At 38.7% G+C, this 16,188-nt stretch overlaps 2 protein-coding genes across 2 annotated transcripts in view; one reads left to right on the top strand and one right to left on the bottom strand.

Annotated features, from left to right (window-relative positions):
* The window catches only part of cops6 (COP9 signalosome subunit 6), a 130,696-nt gene that overhangs the window by 65,464 nt on the left and 49,044 nt on the right, over nt 1-16,188 (bottom strand). The gene's annotated exons all lie outside the window — the stretch shown is intronic.
* On the top strand, nt 9,047-12,519 carry nkx3-2 (NK3 homeobox 2). Its single transcript, XM_067599803.1, has 2 exons — nt 9,047-9,974; nt 10,772-12,519. The coding sequence occupies exons 1-2, from the start codon at nt 9,602-9,604 to the stop codon at nt 11,194-11,196; spliced, it is 798 nt and encodes a 265-aa protein (XP_067455904.1). The 5' UTR covers nt 9,047-9,601; the 3' UTR covers nt 11,197-12,519.

The following is a 16,188-nucleotide window of genomic DNA, read 5'->3' as shown; positions in this document are numbered from 1 at the left end:
TATTGAATCTCTTTTTTTTTTTTTTTTCTCCCAAGACAAAAACTCAGCTCGTTTATTCAACAGCTGTGTTTTGGTGAAGCAACCTTCGTCAATCATTTCACATGTGTGTTTGTAGCCGTGGGATACAGTGAGGGTTTAAATATCTCAACAACTATCGACTCGATTGTCATGAAATTTGTTACAGACGTCCAGGAAGCTTTGTTGATCCCATAATGTTTCAATTAGAGCGATCATCAGGTATTAAATGGTAATAAATCACTTCAGGTTTAAAAGGATTATTCATGAACATTAAGAGATGCAGTATATTGTTTAAGTTTTTAAAAAATTTGAAAAGTAGGTTGAAAAGTACTGAATTTGCTGCTTTGCATTTAAAAAATGAAGATTTAACCTTTTTACCAAATAATAAGTCAAGATTAGACATTTTGTTTGGTAAAGAATATTTTAAGAAGTTGATTCTAATATTCCACATTTTTATATTTATATTTCTCTTGACTTCAAGTCTGCTATAACAAAAGTACAACAGCACCACGTTGATCATCTCGCATCGCCAATCTTAAAGTGCAGTTTGAGGCTCTACATTATGGTTTAAGGAGGTGTTTTGGATTCTGGCAGGACACTCTGCTCCGGCTCCACTTCAGCTCTGACATCCAGAAGTGATACAAGACACCAACAACATAAACTGCCTCACATCTCCCTGCTTTCCCTCTTTAAGTCTCCCTTCACTCAAAAATATGTTTTTTCTTCTTGTTCCAACAGTTGAATGTTTGAACTTCGCTGTGCAGAATGATGTATGAGTTGAGTTTGATGCTACAAGTTTTCACATTTATCTGCTTTAAGTGGAAAGTTTCTCTGAGCTCATTGAAAATCTGACTTTAAGGGTCGGGCCTTCGAGCATAATTTGTGACATCACAACTAGTTTGGAAGCCAATCGTGGTCCAATATTCAACTTAGACGAGTGTGATGTGAAAACTTGACGGCTCCAGTGCACAAACACTAAGAAGTGACTTTACAATGAAGTAGGAGACGTCTTGTGACCAGCAGTTAAACTTCTGAAATAAAATATATTTGCATATATATAGATTCTGAGGAGGGAGAAGGAATAGATATAATTTTAAAGATTTTAACAAGATCATTTCACTTTTTTTGTGGGGAAAAAAACATCAGATACAAATTCTTATTCAAAGTATTTTACATACATCTTGAAACAGGTCTGGAGGGGAGTAGCGGGTGCAAGTTTATCCAGCAGAGAGCTGTGGAAAGATGGTGGTTTCACACAGCTGTCAACTGGAATAGAGTTAACTGTTGTCTTTGAGCGGAGGGGATCCTCGCAGGCTGCGGGGATAAGGGGGCTCACTCACCCCCGCTGTTGCCTCTCTGCACTGGGAGTGGTCTTTCCTCTACTGGGGATTTGGCCGGGCCGAACGGCACTGAACATAATGCTCTCCCATTCAGCCACTCCTCTCACAAGACATAAAAGTTAACAGGTGTTTAACGTCAGAAGTGTTTCATATAAGAGTCATAGAAATAGCCAGCGACAGGCAGCAGGGAGGGGTGATGGCTTAGAGTCTTTAAGTTGGTTTTTTCTTTTCTTTTTTTTTTTTTTGAAGACTTTTGCAGTATTGAAATAGTTCAGCAGTTGAGTTGAGATCTGGATCGACTTCTGGCATCTGAAGCTGCAACAAATCCACCAGAGTGTAGCTATGGTGTGTTTACTGACCAACAAAACTGATTGGTTGGTTGTATTTCAGTATTCTGTGAAGTAAAAAAAAAAAAAACGTGCTTGTTCTTGCAAAATGCAGAAATTTAAAGAATCTTTTCAACCTCGATTCTTAGCTTTAGAGTCTGCAGAGTACACACAGTATGTAGGATCTTTCATTTTATACTTACTGTAGCATTCAGCTTTGTATGGAATTACAATTACAGTGTTGGGGACTAGTTAACTACATGTATTCAATTATTAGTTTAACTATAATTTACAGTAGTTGGGTGGTAATTTAACCACATTCAAATCTCAGTGGCATTTTCAGTAGTTAACTACTTAGTGTCATGTAGTTTAGGTAGTTAATTACAAACTACATATTCATATTATTCTCATGATGTTATTTGCTGTACAATATGGCCACAGTTGTCGTTTAATGACCTGCTATTTGATTAAAGTCACCTGTGGTTTGTGACCAAGATGTCTGCCATCGGATATGATGAATTTCCTCAGAAATTTAGCATTTTCCTGATTCCACCTCAGCTTCTCTCCTTTAAACACATTCTCAGACTGCCTGTTCTCGTCCATAAATCAAACACACCTGCACTTTACTCAGCGTCAAGTCAGTTGTACCTCTGATAATTGATCATTTCCTGTGATGTAGTTTGGATGTAGTTGAACTACTTTTTGAAGGTAGTTTTAGTTTGACAAGCCAAATTTTTCTGAGAGTAGTTAAGATGAAGTTTAACTATTTTTCATTGTGAAGTAGCTCGTAGTTTGGTAAACTACAGTTTTAAAGTAGTTTTCCCAGCAGTGCCTATAACTACTATTACCTAGTTAGTTTTCAAAATGTCACATTACTGCAGCATAACTCACAACAACAAACAGGGTTTTAACAAATGTTGCAGCTTTGTCAGCAAAGGTTTTTTACACTTGTCATTCTTTTCTGGGTAATTTAAAGGATATGTCTGTAATATTAATATATTTATCTCATTGTCAACAAATCCCATGAAAAGACCAAAACCAAGAATGAAGTGAACGAGTATTGTCTGTGTATCTAAACACACACTGTGGTTTATTACACCGTCCTGCTGTTGTAAACAGTCATAAGTGCATTAAATGTGTATTAATCCACAGCTGAAAATAGTCCCCACCAAATGCACTATTTACTCCAATTTTTGTAATGTTTAGAGCCGACCAGACCTGATATATCTACTGATATTAGCTCATTGCAGATATATTATTATATATCATTATTTATGCCAGCCGATAAATGACATGAGATTGAAGTAAAGAAATGCCAAAGTTATGTTTTGATGCAGTGTCACCATTCTGTAGTTTGTGAAGTAGAGTTTATTTTTCAACTGTAAAGTGTCCAGCCCAACACACTATAAAAAATATAATGTAAGGGAACCTTTTCAAAAATGTTTTATTTTATTTTATGGGATGTATAAAGAAAATTAATACCAGCTCAAATATCAATATTAGCCTCAAAATTCCTGCATCAGTCATTCTATAGTAACTTTTTGCTAAAAACTACAGTTTCCAGCTGGTTGAAGAAATCATTTTGACTTTTTTAAAAATGAGATTAGACTTTTAGAACATGTTTTTAAGAGTTTATGTCTTCATGAGTGCCACAGACAGGGCAAGGAAGTCTGAAAGTATTCAGATGGACAAACACCTTGTTGGTTTTTATGTTTTTATGGTGTTTGTTGATAATAAGACAAATATATAATAATGCCCGGCTCATCCTTTATTAGAGGCAACACCTGTCCGACAGGTAAATTACATGCAGCTGCAGTTTATGACGACGTCCACTTCGCTGTCTGAGAAGAAAAGGCCCATATGTCAAGAATTTCTAAATGGTCCTTGAAGTTTTCATAACCACAATCAACTCATATGTTCAAAAGTGGTATTTTACATTTGACATGAGACCGGTTGAAAGGGGCTCAGCCGCTTTTGAAGGACGTCTTTATTTAGGCGTGAGTGGAGGAGAAAGAATCGGTCACAGCCAGACCCTTCAGACTCGAGAAGCCTTTCATGATGTGCTTGAGCTGAATGCATTATCTGTTGCGTGCCAGAGGCGGATGGAAGCTCGTTTGTCAGCACAGCAGACCTGAAAATAAACTATAAATCACGCCTGCACTATCTACACACATTAATTGGACTGTAACAGTGGGCTAACCCCCCCCCTCCCCGACTGAAAGTGCTCCTGCTCCTGTGTCTCCAGTAATGCAGCCATCGCTGAGATGTTTTGAATAGCTTCCAAGAGAAGGAGGAACTCAGGACGACTGCTCTCTGCTTGTCTCTTGCTTCCATTTACTGTATTAAGTGTTCTGTCCCAAGGGCTCTTCCATTTAGTGCTCCATCGCATGCAAGGCTTTGGGAAAGACAAAAAAAAAAAAAAAAAAAGATTTGGAGGGTTCAATTGTAACTTAGGCCACTAAAAGCACACTTAAAGCTGGCAGTAACCCCCCCGTCCCCTTCCCCTTCCTTCCACTTTCCGATGTTGAGGTTGATTAAGGCTGCTATCACGGTGATTCTGATATTTGGTGAGAAATTCAGAGGACATTTTGGGAGCATTTATTGCAAATGACTCTTGGCAGTGCGCTCTTATGTATTTCTCCATCTGAACGCAATTTGGCAGCTATTCTCACATAAGAAGTGAGGGTGGGTGGGGGGGGGGTGTCGGGTTTGGGGGTTTAGGAGGGGAGGGTATGGCGTGCTGTGAGCCTCCTTCTTCATACCAGCACGCAAGAGAAAAAATTTCAAGACCTGTCATAAACACACACCCTCAGAGAGGAGGGGAAACAGAGACACGTTACCATGGCAACCGGCATGTTGCTGCATCAGGAGAGATTTTCTGTTTAAAACATGAGATTAAAGTTACAAAGAAGAGGCAGGGGAGGGAAAAAAAAGGGAAGGCGGAGGGCAAAATGTATTCCACAGTGCCATTAAAGTTTATTTCTTAACTGGAAAGGTGGTTGTGGTGGTGGTGGTGGTGGGGTGGGGGGTCTTACCCTTGTGTTACACCAGGAGAGTGTGCGAGGAGGAGAGCAGACAGTCTGGGGATATTAAGGAATCATGTCGTTGTAGAAAAAGACCAAATATACCTTTTCCCGGCACAGCTATTATGTAGTGAACGTCTCATCTTTCAATATCACCTTTTTTTTTTCTTCCTTGTAACAGCAGGTTTTCTTTCACACCAGCAGATGGAGCCCTCCTGTCCAGGAGAAGAAGAAAACCAGCTTCAGATTCACAACAAAAACGTGTTTGAGCAAAGCTTCTGTTTTTTTTCATGTTTATTGAAAAAAAAAATCAGATCTTCTGGATCAGTTAAGTCATTTATCAAGCAAAGATGCCAAACATTTTCTCATTCATGCTTATTAAAATATGATGGTGTGCTGCTTTTCTCTGTTTTATATCACTCATTGAATATTTTGGGGTTTTAAATTATTGATTGAGCAAAACAAACCACTTGAAGATGTCAGCTGGTGCTCTGGGAACATGTAACAGGCATTTTCCCTCCTTTTCTGATGTTTTCAAAGACTAAATTAGATTTTAAAAAGAGTTTAATCACAAAAATGAACAACAGATTAATCAATAATGAATTAGTTGCAGCTCTGAACTATATGAATGAACAGAAAAGGCACAAAATTAGCACCAGCAACCAGCCAAATGCTGGTAAAATATGCAAGTGGCTGGTAGATTTGTTTCACTCATCAGCCAAAAAAAAAAACAATGGTAATCTATTGAGTGGCTGGTAAAATTTGAACAATGATTAGCCAGCCCTGTATACAAATATAGATCTGATGTATTTTGTTCAATTTTTTCAAATGTGATTTCACACTGACACACAGTTGGGGAAAAAAATCAAAGATCACAAGACTATAAATATGAGTTTTGCAGCATTAAAATGACAATTTCTTGCTTTTAAAATACTACTATTACTACTGACAATAACAACAATAATACTACTTCTAATAATATTATGCACCATAACTGCTGCAGCTGTTGTTTCATCACTCTAATCGTCAAAGTCTGCAGTGAATCCCTGAATAGATCAGATTTTACTTTTCTGTAAATATGTTGAAGCTCCGGTGCTCCAACATGTTCACGTGTTACAAACTCACAACAAAGTTATTCTAAATTTACTTTATTTAGAGTTGTTGTATAGAAGTTTACTATTATCATAGTTTCCTTGTATACTACTGTTATATTATTTTCATAGACTTTCACAACCATATTTAATGTCTTAAATACATCTTCAGTTAATCTGATGATCAACTTAACTGTAAATGTGAATCACAACAAACCAGCTGTGTATTTTTACTTTTTTTTTTTTTTTTTTTTTTAATGCTCCTGCAGTTGTCTGAATGAAAACCAAGCTGCTGTTGCTGCTGCTGTTTACATTTCCTGCCACTTACAGCTACTTACTGCTTATTACTCTTCCTCCCAGTGTGGTTACCAAAACACAGAGTAACCCCTGGAGCTCTGCTTGACATCACATTGATAGGCGCACACTGACTTACTTTGTTGGAGAATTGGCAGACAGTATTTATTTTCCATTTTCCCAGGGTAAAACCCTGCGTAGGGGTCAGTTAGGCTGGTTTTTGGACAAAAGACAACAGTATAAAGAATGCATGAAGGACGCAAAAAAAAAAGAAAAATTGTTCTTACAATAGAAGAGAGTAAAAAAAAAAAGATGTGATGTACCACTTGTGTATTGGCCTTGTGTGAAATGAGCAGTTTCTAAAAGAACAAGGGCAGGGTGTGTGAAAATATCCAGACGGTGTCAGTGGTTTTTGCTTTTCCCTTTCCCAGTTGTGTTTTCTTTGCTTGCGGTGATGCAGACTTTCATCCTCAAGGTCACATCCAGGCCTGAGACAATGCCACATAATTTTATTCACCAACATTCACTTGACTTTCTCAGAACAGGACATTAATCATGCAGTTAAACCGCGTTAGTTCATTTACAGAAAAAAAAAAAGAAGCGTCAGTCTTGCAGCCCGAAACGTGGAAGTTATTGTTTGAGGTCTGAAAAAGGAATTAAAGAAGATATTTTGAAGAAAAAAAAAGTCCTCATATGTAATTAACCCACAAAAGGCACAAGATGCCAAGAAGTCAAGGTGAAGAGGTATTTTCAGTGGCCACTAGATGGTATAATGTATGCATGCAACAGGTTTGCACAAAGTGACAGCAGCACTGATCAATTCATGCTTTGAAGTCTTTGGATTTATGATTATTATGACTCGACTTGAAGCCAAAATGTTCTTTATTATTGTCATGATGTTGACGGCATCTAATGAAGAGATGAAGGTTTGATACACCAGGTGTTTCTGTTGCTTTAATACACATCAAAAGACGCAGAGGAGAGAAAAAAAAAAGTGTCATTTATCTGAAGTTCACAGTGATTAAGTTTCCACAGGCTTTTACTAACAGGCGCCATTTTAATCAGGCCTCTGGGAACAAAGAATAATGAGAAAGTTTCAGAGGTTTGTTTCCAAAACGAGTTTCAGGTCAGCGCAGATTTTCTCATCAGTCTGAATGAAAATAATCTGTTTCTGCGCGCATCAGCCTGAAGCTTTGAGATCAGAAAAATACAGTAATACCAAAAGAGCAAATGAGCAAAATCATCAAATAAAAACCAGCTTCATCCTTCTCTGATAAAAGCTGGTCTTTCTTTTTTTTGTTTGTTTGTTTGTTGAGTTTTTGATTTTCATGGAATAAGAATTAACAGATTAACAGATTATTTTTCCCCCTCATACAAAATACTCCCAGCTTTTTAAGATTTAAACATAAAGAAGCGAACAGGGTGGAAGAAATAATAATAAAAAATTAAATTAGGCTGTTAATTATATATAGTTTTTACAATATTTACATTTCATTAATGCAGAACTGAAGTCATGAGGCCACTTTAATTCATATAATTTATAACAAGCTGGTTAATTACAGGCTGAAGATTTCAGGGATTTTTTTTTTAATAAACCTGGTTGAATTAATGAAGATACATAGGCTAAATCAGACATAATGCCAAAAAAAATTTAAAGAATAAAAAAGAAAAGTGAATTATCTTTAAGGATATTGCTTTAAGGATACATAAAGTATCATATCTTAAAGCTCTGCTGGCCTCAGTCGTGCCTTCGCATCCTTTTTATATATATGTAAAGATTTATTATTAATTCATTGAACCGTTTCATAAAACACATCCTTTCTGTATGTAGAATGTATAATAAAATAAAACTATTCACGTCGTTGACCAAAATATCATTTTGATATACATGTGATTTTTTTACTGGCTGGTAAATGAAAGCAGCAGCAAAGCGTTGAGAGAAGCAGGCGACCTGAAAAACGGCAGAGGTCACGATCCGGATCTGCAGCTACAGATGTTTGTCCGCTTAAAGACACAGACGGCAGCAGCTGAGAGCCACATTCATATCTCGTCATTTCGTTCAGACTTAATAACTCTTCAGTCAGTCATTTCTACAACTTTTAGGTGATAAACAGTATAAAGGATCCGCAGCGGGTGGAAGAAAATAAACATTTCATTTTACGCTGCAAAAACTGCCAGTTTGAGATTTCACAAATAAAAACCTACTTTTTTTTAACGAGTGAAACATTCAGGCGGTGATTCCAGTTGTTTACAGTGTCATTTATTTCAGGAATTGATCAAGTATTTATTGCATCACTGTCAAAACAGAGTCCAGTTTTTAAAAAACCAAAAAAACAAGAACACCGGTATAAAACGATCACAAGTCGCCTGTTATCAGATATTTTGTCTCGTTTAAGGAAACAGTTTGTTAAAGCCAACAGTGGGATAATTACTTATTTTTAACTTGTGTTTCTGAATGAAAGATTTATGGTTCGGGGCCTACCTGGTCATGGCGATTCATGATGCAGGCCTGCCACGGAAGTGACAAAAAGGAGAAGCTCTGTGGCTTTAAAGGTGTAATAAAAAAAAGTAGACAGTGTGCGTCGGAAACAACCTGACACACGTCGGTCTGTGGCCAAAATATTAAGGAAGGAAAAATTACGCGTTACGCACCGGACTCCCAACAGACCAGTGTGTGGACGGTGAAGGGTTAAGCTTTAAAATGATGTCCTATCCTACAAATTTATTGTCCTGGTGCTGCATTCAGGTCATGCAGAGAAAATGGGAGACGGGAGATCCCGGTTCTATTTTCTATTGGTATTGTTGTTAAAGCTTTCTTGTGATGTCAAGGTTTTACGCACAGGACTCTTGTTTTTTCTGACTGCACGAATTCTGATCACCACGAATTCATAAAGATCTACACTGTAATAAGAAGAATAATACATCCTTTTAAAATTAATTAAACTAAATGAACGAGCAATTTTGCTTTCACAAAAAGAAAAGGCACAACAAGAGTTAGTAAAAGAAGCTGCTGTTAAGGTAAATTTGTGTGGTTGCAACATGAGTGTCAGTTTATCCTCTTGTGAGAAGCTTCCACCAAACTTTTCTTTCATCCTTTAACTTTTTCCCACTCTGTTGAAGGCAGCATGACGTCGTTTACAGTTGCCAATCCTGAAACGGTTTCCCCTCTCCTTCGACCAATAGGAGGCGACGAGGAGTGCCTGTCAGTCACAGGTGAGGGTGGATGGTTAAAAAAAAATTTGGTGAAAAGGGCCGGAGACTGGAGCGAGCCCGGGCTGATGGCAGAGCTATGCGGAGGAGCAGCATCGTGCCTGTGGATGTAGGAGAAACTTTTCCACGGCTTCTCCCGCGGGGATGCGACCAGAAACCAACTTCTGGAGGGAAAGTTAAGCGACAGCAGCGCTCCACGGAGGGAGTAGCCTAAAATGTGGATGAACTGACATTTGCTCCACTACTCGGACCGGTTAATTACGCAGCTTGAAGACGGAGCAAACTTCGCTTTTCTGAAAATGGCCGTTCGTGGCAACTCGCTGATGCCTTTCTCAATCCAAGCCATCCTGAACAAAAAGGACGACAGCCGACACTTGCCAGATTTGGACATGTGCTTCTCCAAGACGGCGTGCTGGAAAATATTTGGGGAGATGAACGGCGGGTCTGGGAGAGATGATGGGGAGTCTTGTGAGCCGACGGACCAGAAAAGCTACGACTCGGACTCGGGTCTGAGCGATGACAACGACAGCAAGACTCCGGCCGTGTGCAAGTCGGAGAAAGACGGAGACCCTGCGTCGGATGTGCCGGAGGAAAGTCTGCAGGAAGAAACGGATCACGAGTCTGCAGCTGTGGAAAACGCAAAGAGTGACAGTGAGCCGAATAATGCTACAGGTAAGTGAGACAGAAAGACGACCGTGTGACTAAACACAAAACAAAAAATAAAGTGTGGCTCTCTGATTTGATTCATAGTCTAGAAACCAAAATGCTCCGATGAAACTTTAAAAGTGGCGAGTCTGAATTAAAGAGCCCAGTGCTCTTTTAATACTGTTGCTCAATACTTCTGATACATGTTTATCAAATCACAACAAGTGACCTGACGGTGTTATTGTAGGATATCAGGCCTGTTTGCTTGTTTTCAAAACATCTCCACGTCCTTTTTGCACTTTTACGCACGAATTAGCCTGTTTTTACGCACGAATATTAATGGATGCATTGTCCCATTGTGAAACTTTGTCACGATAAGACTTATGTTTATGAGCATTTATTGGCGTCTTCGCGGTTGTAAGCTAATATATGATGCACTGGCACAATTTAACTCGGGACTAAAGTCGCAAACAACCAGAAACACACGGTGTAGTATTTCAAGAAACTGTCTCCTCGTAGTAAATAAAGGTCTGCACAAGTTGTGACGTTTAGGCCTGGATGAAAACTCAGTGTCAGACATTTTTCTATTTAATATAAAAGCTGCAGCATCCAGCAACCTTAGATAAATTCATGGCAGTTCGTTTCTTACAACGTGGTAAAACTGGAGAATTAAAACACTCGGTATAAATGTTCACACTCCTTTTAATAAGTGTTTCTCCTTTTTGTTGCATCCAAAAAACACAACAAGCTCACCTGAAATCAACAAATGCAAACAAATACAGGAATTCACTTGCATGGCCCATCTGCGTGTCTCCCTCTCTCAGACTCCAGCACCCTGGACGATAAGAGCCTGGACCAACCCAAACAGAGGAAAAAGCGCTCCAGGGCGGCCTTCTCCCATGCGCAGGTCTTCGAGTTGGAGCGCCGCTTCAACCACCAGCGGTACCTGTCTGGGCCGGAGCGGGCGGACCTGGCGGCTTCCCTGAAGCTCACAGAGACTCAGGTCAAGATCTGGTTCCAGAACCGCAGGTACAAGACGAAACGCCGCCAGATGGCCGCCGATCTGATGGCGTCGACCCCGGCGGCCAAGAAGGTGGCGGTGAAAGTTTTGGTGCGGGACGACCAGAGACAGTACAGCCCGGGAGAGATCCTGCGGCCCCCGCTCCTCTCCCTGCAGCCGTCCTACTATTATCCCTACGCCTACTGCCTCCCTGCATGGACACTCTCTGCATGTGCGGGGAATCAGTGAGAACTCGGTGACTGTATTTATTCATTTTTTTGTTTTGTCATTTCGCTCCCAGGAAATCAAAGTAACTTTTTTTTGACAAGAGGAGGAGACAAGAAGGGACTCATCATCTGCTCAGCGTCTCTGCCTCATCGTGTTGTCCAGGCCAGACCAGAGGTTCCCAAACTTTTTATGTGTTTTTTCCAACATCCTCAAATACTTAAACTGACTTCTTCCCACGTTTAGTAAAACTGTCCCGAGGAGAGAAGTTGTAAAACTCTCTGAACTGTAGATGAGCGGAGAGACCGGACCTCCTTATAAAAAAAATCAGTATGTAACCTCTGAGGAGTGGCACAGCAGTGACATTTAAGTATTCCTCTCTTTGCTGGGGAGCCCCTTCAGGACCTCTGAAGCCCCCAGGACCCCACTGTGGGAACCAGCGGCCTAAACAGACTGAAAATGTCACCTTATGTTGGTTTTTATTTTACATGCGCCTTCCTACCTCTGCAGTGATTGGAAATAGGCATATTCCATTGACTTTTCAAATAACTGTCTCTGTTACAGGTTGTGTTTTTTTTTTTCTTGCTGTGTTTGTAAAGGTAAGATATTTCAGCACTTTTGAGCATATACATGACATTATTTCAATGTAAAACACATTATAGTGTGGGCATGTACAGTGTCAGACTGAAAACAGGCGGTTTGTTGTGTTGTTGGCCTGAAAGTGATCGTGTGGCCAAAACAGAGCAACTCCTATTGAAATGTACATGTGTTCTTTGTGTTAAATGACTGTTTAGACCGAAAAACATTAAAACATATCAGGCATTACTATCATTTGGATGCAATTTTATTTTGAGACTTTTATTACAAAGTGTAATAGTGTCATATAGACATTTTTATATGAATAACAATAACAAATCGGGTAGAATTTACCAATAATTTTAACAATCACTACAAAACAAAAACAGTTTTAGGCAGCACGGTTACACAAATGGACTTTTTATTTGACGAATCAGTGACTTACTGTCAGGTAAAAGCATTTAAACACAATTTAACTATTAGTATTAGGTATTAAAACAGTTATAATCTGAATGGTTGTCCCACAGATCCTACTTTCTCATTTGCGCTCTTGTTTTCGGACTAAAAATCTTCTCAAAGTTTGAACAACTTGGCCTACATAACAGGTTGACCTGGTTTATAAATAACTTAACTATCATTTCATCATTGGTTTGGGACTTTGTGTTTCGAGAGCACAAAGACATTACAAACTAATAAAACAGGCGCAATATTCTACTAAAGCCACACATGCATTTAATAGAAAAGTGTTTATTGTGCACATTGCTGCAGGTCTGCAACAAGTTTATTTTAATGAAACTTCCTTATGAATCTATCCTCATCTTCACCTTCACCATGATGTTAGTGCTGTACTCTGAGGCCCTTGTAGGTTTCATCCGGGCCACTATGGTTTTCTTCCCAAACACACCTGTCAAACAATGATGAATAGCTCTGTGATTCCAGGACAGGGCAAACTGACAGCTACCTTTAGGGCTGCATGTCAACACAACGAGAGGAGTATTTCAGGGTTAAGGAGGCCCATGTCACTGCGCCTAAATTCAAGTCAAGGAGGGGTGAAAAAAAAAAAAAAAAAAGATCCTCATTCTGGGTTGTTGGTGGATACAAAACATTGTAAATGTTTTCCCACAGGAACATTCTTTAAGGTTGTCTTTGGTATCTTATTATCACTGGAACTGAACTATTACAGGAGTTGTATTAGCTATTATTCTGTACCCAGTAAAAGTGTTAAGTTGGGGTCAGCAGGGAGCTGCAGTGCATCAGCCATCCTTCTTTGGCCTTATAAAACACCTCCATCCCTCACAGACGCCCACACAGCCTGTGGGATGCTGTAAACCAGGAATAAAAATGTATTCTGTGCTGTTTACTTTAGTTATAAGACTGATGGAGATGAGGGGAAAATAATAGCAACAGAACATAATATAATAATTGGACACATTAACAATGAGAGCACCAAAGATAAACATTCATGGTGGCACAACAGGAAAGGTCTCCGTTTTAGCACTGCGCAATGCCACTGCGCTTTTACGCACGTACACGCCCAAACAGCCAGGTGAATACGCTTTTGGTTGATCAGCGCCCCATCTTTTTTTTTTTTTTAACCCTATATGGTAAAAAACAATCCCCCTACCCACGAACGGCGCCTATTTGTCCTAAAATCTGATCTCCTTGATGCAGGTATGTGCCACCCGAGGCCCTCTCCAGCAGGCAGTGATGCTCCTCATTGGCTGCGCTGGAACTTGAAGGACTGAGAGGGATACTGAGGAGTGGACCGTCCCACATAACTTCCTTTCATACCTGCATGTGGAGATATCTGATATAGAGGGACATGTCGCGGATTTTTTTTTTCCTTTCAGCCTGCGATCATTGAAATGCAAACACCCCCATCAGTGAACATTAGCCCCATTCCAGCGTCTCCCCGTTATTATTATTATTTTATATAGTTTACTTTAATGCGTGGGAAATATATTTATTGTATAGCTTAATATGCTGTGACTGTTTATGCTGTGAAACTAAATGAGACAGAAATTCATTTGGATTTTATGAATCACGGGAGCTCCTTTACGCAAGCATTTATGGATAATTACGCACAAGTAACCTATTTTTTTTTCCATGTTATTTCTCAAAGAATCAAGGCGCTCACCCCTATTTTTAATCTTTAAAACTACTTTCTGTCTCAGGAGGAAAACGTACACCTTGGGAATTTTGAAAGCTGTTTGGAGATAAAAAAAAAAGAAATCTGATTTTAATCAACCAGAAATCTGACTCATCCTCGTTGCCACACTCCATTTTAATCCATGTGATTTATTTATTATTTGATTTCTCCTCTTCCTCTTATTCCCGTGTAAATTATAACACATGTACATTTTCTTTCTTAAACGAGCTCTGGCCTAAATTGATCTTCATGGTGTTGTGGGTCAAGGACAATTCAGCCGCTTGCTCTTGACTTTTATTCAGAGCAGTAATTATATTCATTTACAGAGAGACTCTCCAGGTGTTGATCTGTATCAAGTGACAGAACTATCATGGAAAATTGGCATTTAATAGACATTATTTGACACGTTATACAGAGCTGGAAGTAAACTGCAGGCGATGTTAGGCTCGATTTGACTGAAATGAAGGTAATTTATAATCATGTGTTTACACCTACAGGTGGTTATGAAGCGAGTACTGTCGGCTCATTTTGTGGCAGAACAAGTGACAGTTTATCCCCAAATTATAAAATGTGTTTCTCTCCAAATTAAACTGCAAAAAAATGTTCACATGACAATCAGTGTTATTGAATCATAATTTCCTTACGTGTAAGATTTGGTTGGCAGGTTGGTTTTAACTCGCCTGACAATCTCTTAAATTACTTTAAAAAACAAACAAAACAAAAAGTCTTTTTAAAAAAAAAATTGAGATAATTTTCCCAATTTCAAGATTCATATTTAAAAGAATAAAACAGGCGACACGACCTCGTCAATGCGAGCACGACTTTCACTTGATCTGAGAAATTCAATATTTAAAGAATTGATGACAGGTGAATTTAATTTATTTTCAGCAGCTTTAATCGAGAATAATCCATGTTAGATCTCCCTGATATTTCACACCACACACAGGTGTTTTAATGTGTGTGTAGCAAATATAACATATTATAGGCCTAGGAGATTTTAGGATTATAAACAGCGTGTTTTCTAACATGTAAAACGAGACTAAATCCATGAACACGGGTCGGTTTTCATGTATTTAATCATTGAAACATTTTTATCCCTATTAATTTACTTTGCACCACAACTCGCCAAGATTTATTTGTGTGTGATCAGATATTTATGTATTTATTAGGATATATGTTTTACTCACGTATCGTTATGTTGGGCTTCAAGGAGTAACGTTATGAACACTGTAAAACAGATCAACTGCATCTCTCTCAAAGAATGATCTTTTTACCAAACACTTTTAACTGTGGACTGTACTTTTTTTTTTTTTTAAATGGACGTCTGTAATAAAACCCAAATTCATTTTATGTCGAGTTTTCTTAGATTTACTTAATCATGAGAGGAGAAATGTTCCAGTAATCGTGAATTCATTACTTTGGTGCCACAGCTTCCAAATTCCTTGTTGCTAAATGGATTAAATAGTCTAAACTCCACCCTGCATAAAGGATAAACTGGCACAAACTTAACTGATCACAGCAGCAAAATAAATCAGTGAAACTAACAAAAATATATAATTAATAGACGTTTTTAAACTGCTGCTGCGAATAAGATTCGCCGTCTTCGTCTTTGCTCTTAAACGTCCTTTTAAAAAAACAACAACAAAAAAACAAATCAATTAAGCTTCATTTTTCCTCCAAACCTTTCTGTCCGGTTTGGGAAGCTGCCAGTCACACCGTCATAGTGAACTGACCTGACATTGACTGCCACCTGCTTCAAAGTGCTCCAGGTGCAAATTCCTCCTCATCCCCCATGAAGAGCGGCATCCTTCCCCTGCAGAGAAAAGCAAGTGTGAAAGACGAGTCTGGCTTGTAAAACACCACAGTCCATATTCTCCTCTAATAGGACAAATAATGTTTATTAACAAACACCATCATCAAACATAATCCTGTCATGTATGTTGTAGTGGACTTTGGGGCTTTTGAAGTGAAACCTTGAGTTCTTTTTTCTATGATTAAAAGATTTTTTAAAAAAGCTCAACATCACAGTAAATATAAAGGAAATGTGGTAGCCTATACTTTACAAAAAGTAAACGATGGAAATGTTCTGTGTCTGATCACAGGCTGCAGATTACAGGTCTTAATGCTAAAATTACTCTGAGAAAATCCTTTTTATGTCCTGATCCTCCTTTTTTGACAGATTCATGTTCAATAAGACTGTAACAGGCTGCAGTTCAAGGGCTTTGACACAGAGGTTTTTCCTTGTATTCCAATGAATTACTGTCTTTATTTTTACTTCACTGAGTAATTGT

The sequence above is a fragment of the Thunnus thynnus genome, chromosome 9, assembly GCF_963924715.1.
Source record: "Thunnus thynnus chromosome 9, fThuThy2.1, whole genome shotgun sequence".
NCBI lineage: Eukaryota > Metazoa > Chordata > Actinopteri > Scombriformes > Scombridae > Thunnus > Thunnus thynnus.
This window is presented reverse-complemented; position numbering and strand designations above follow the sequence as displayed.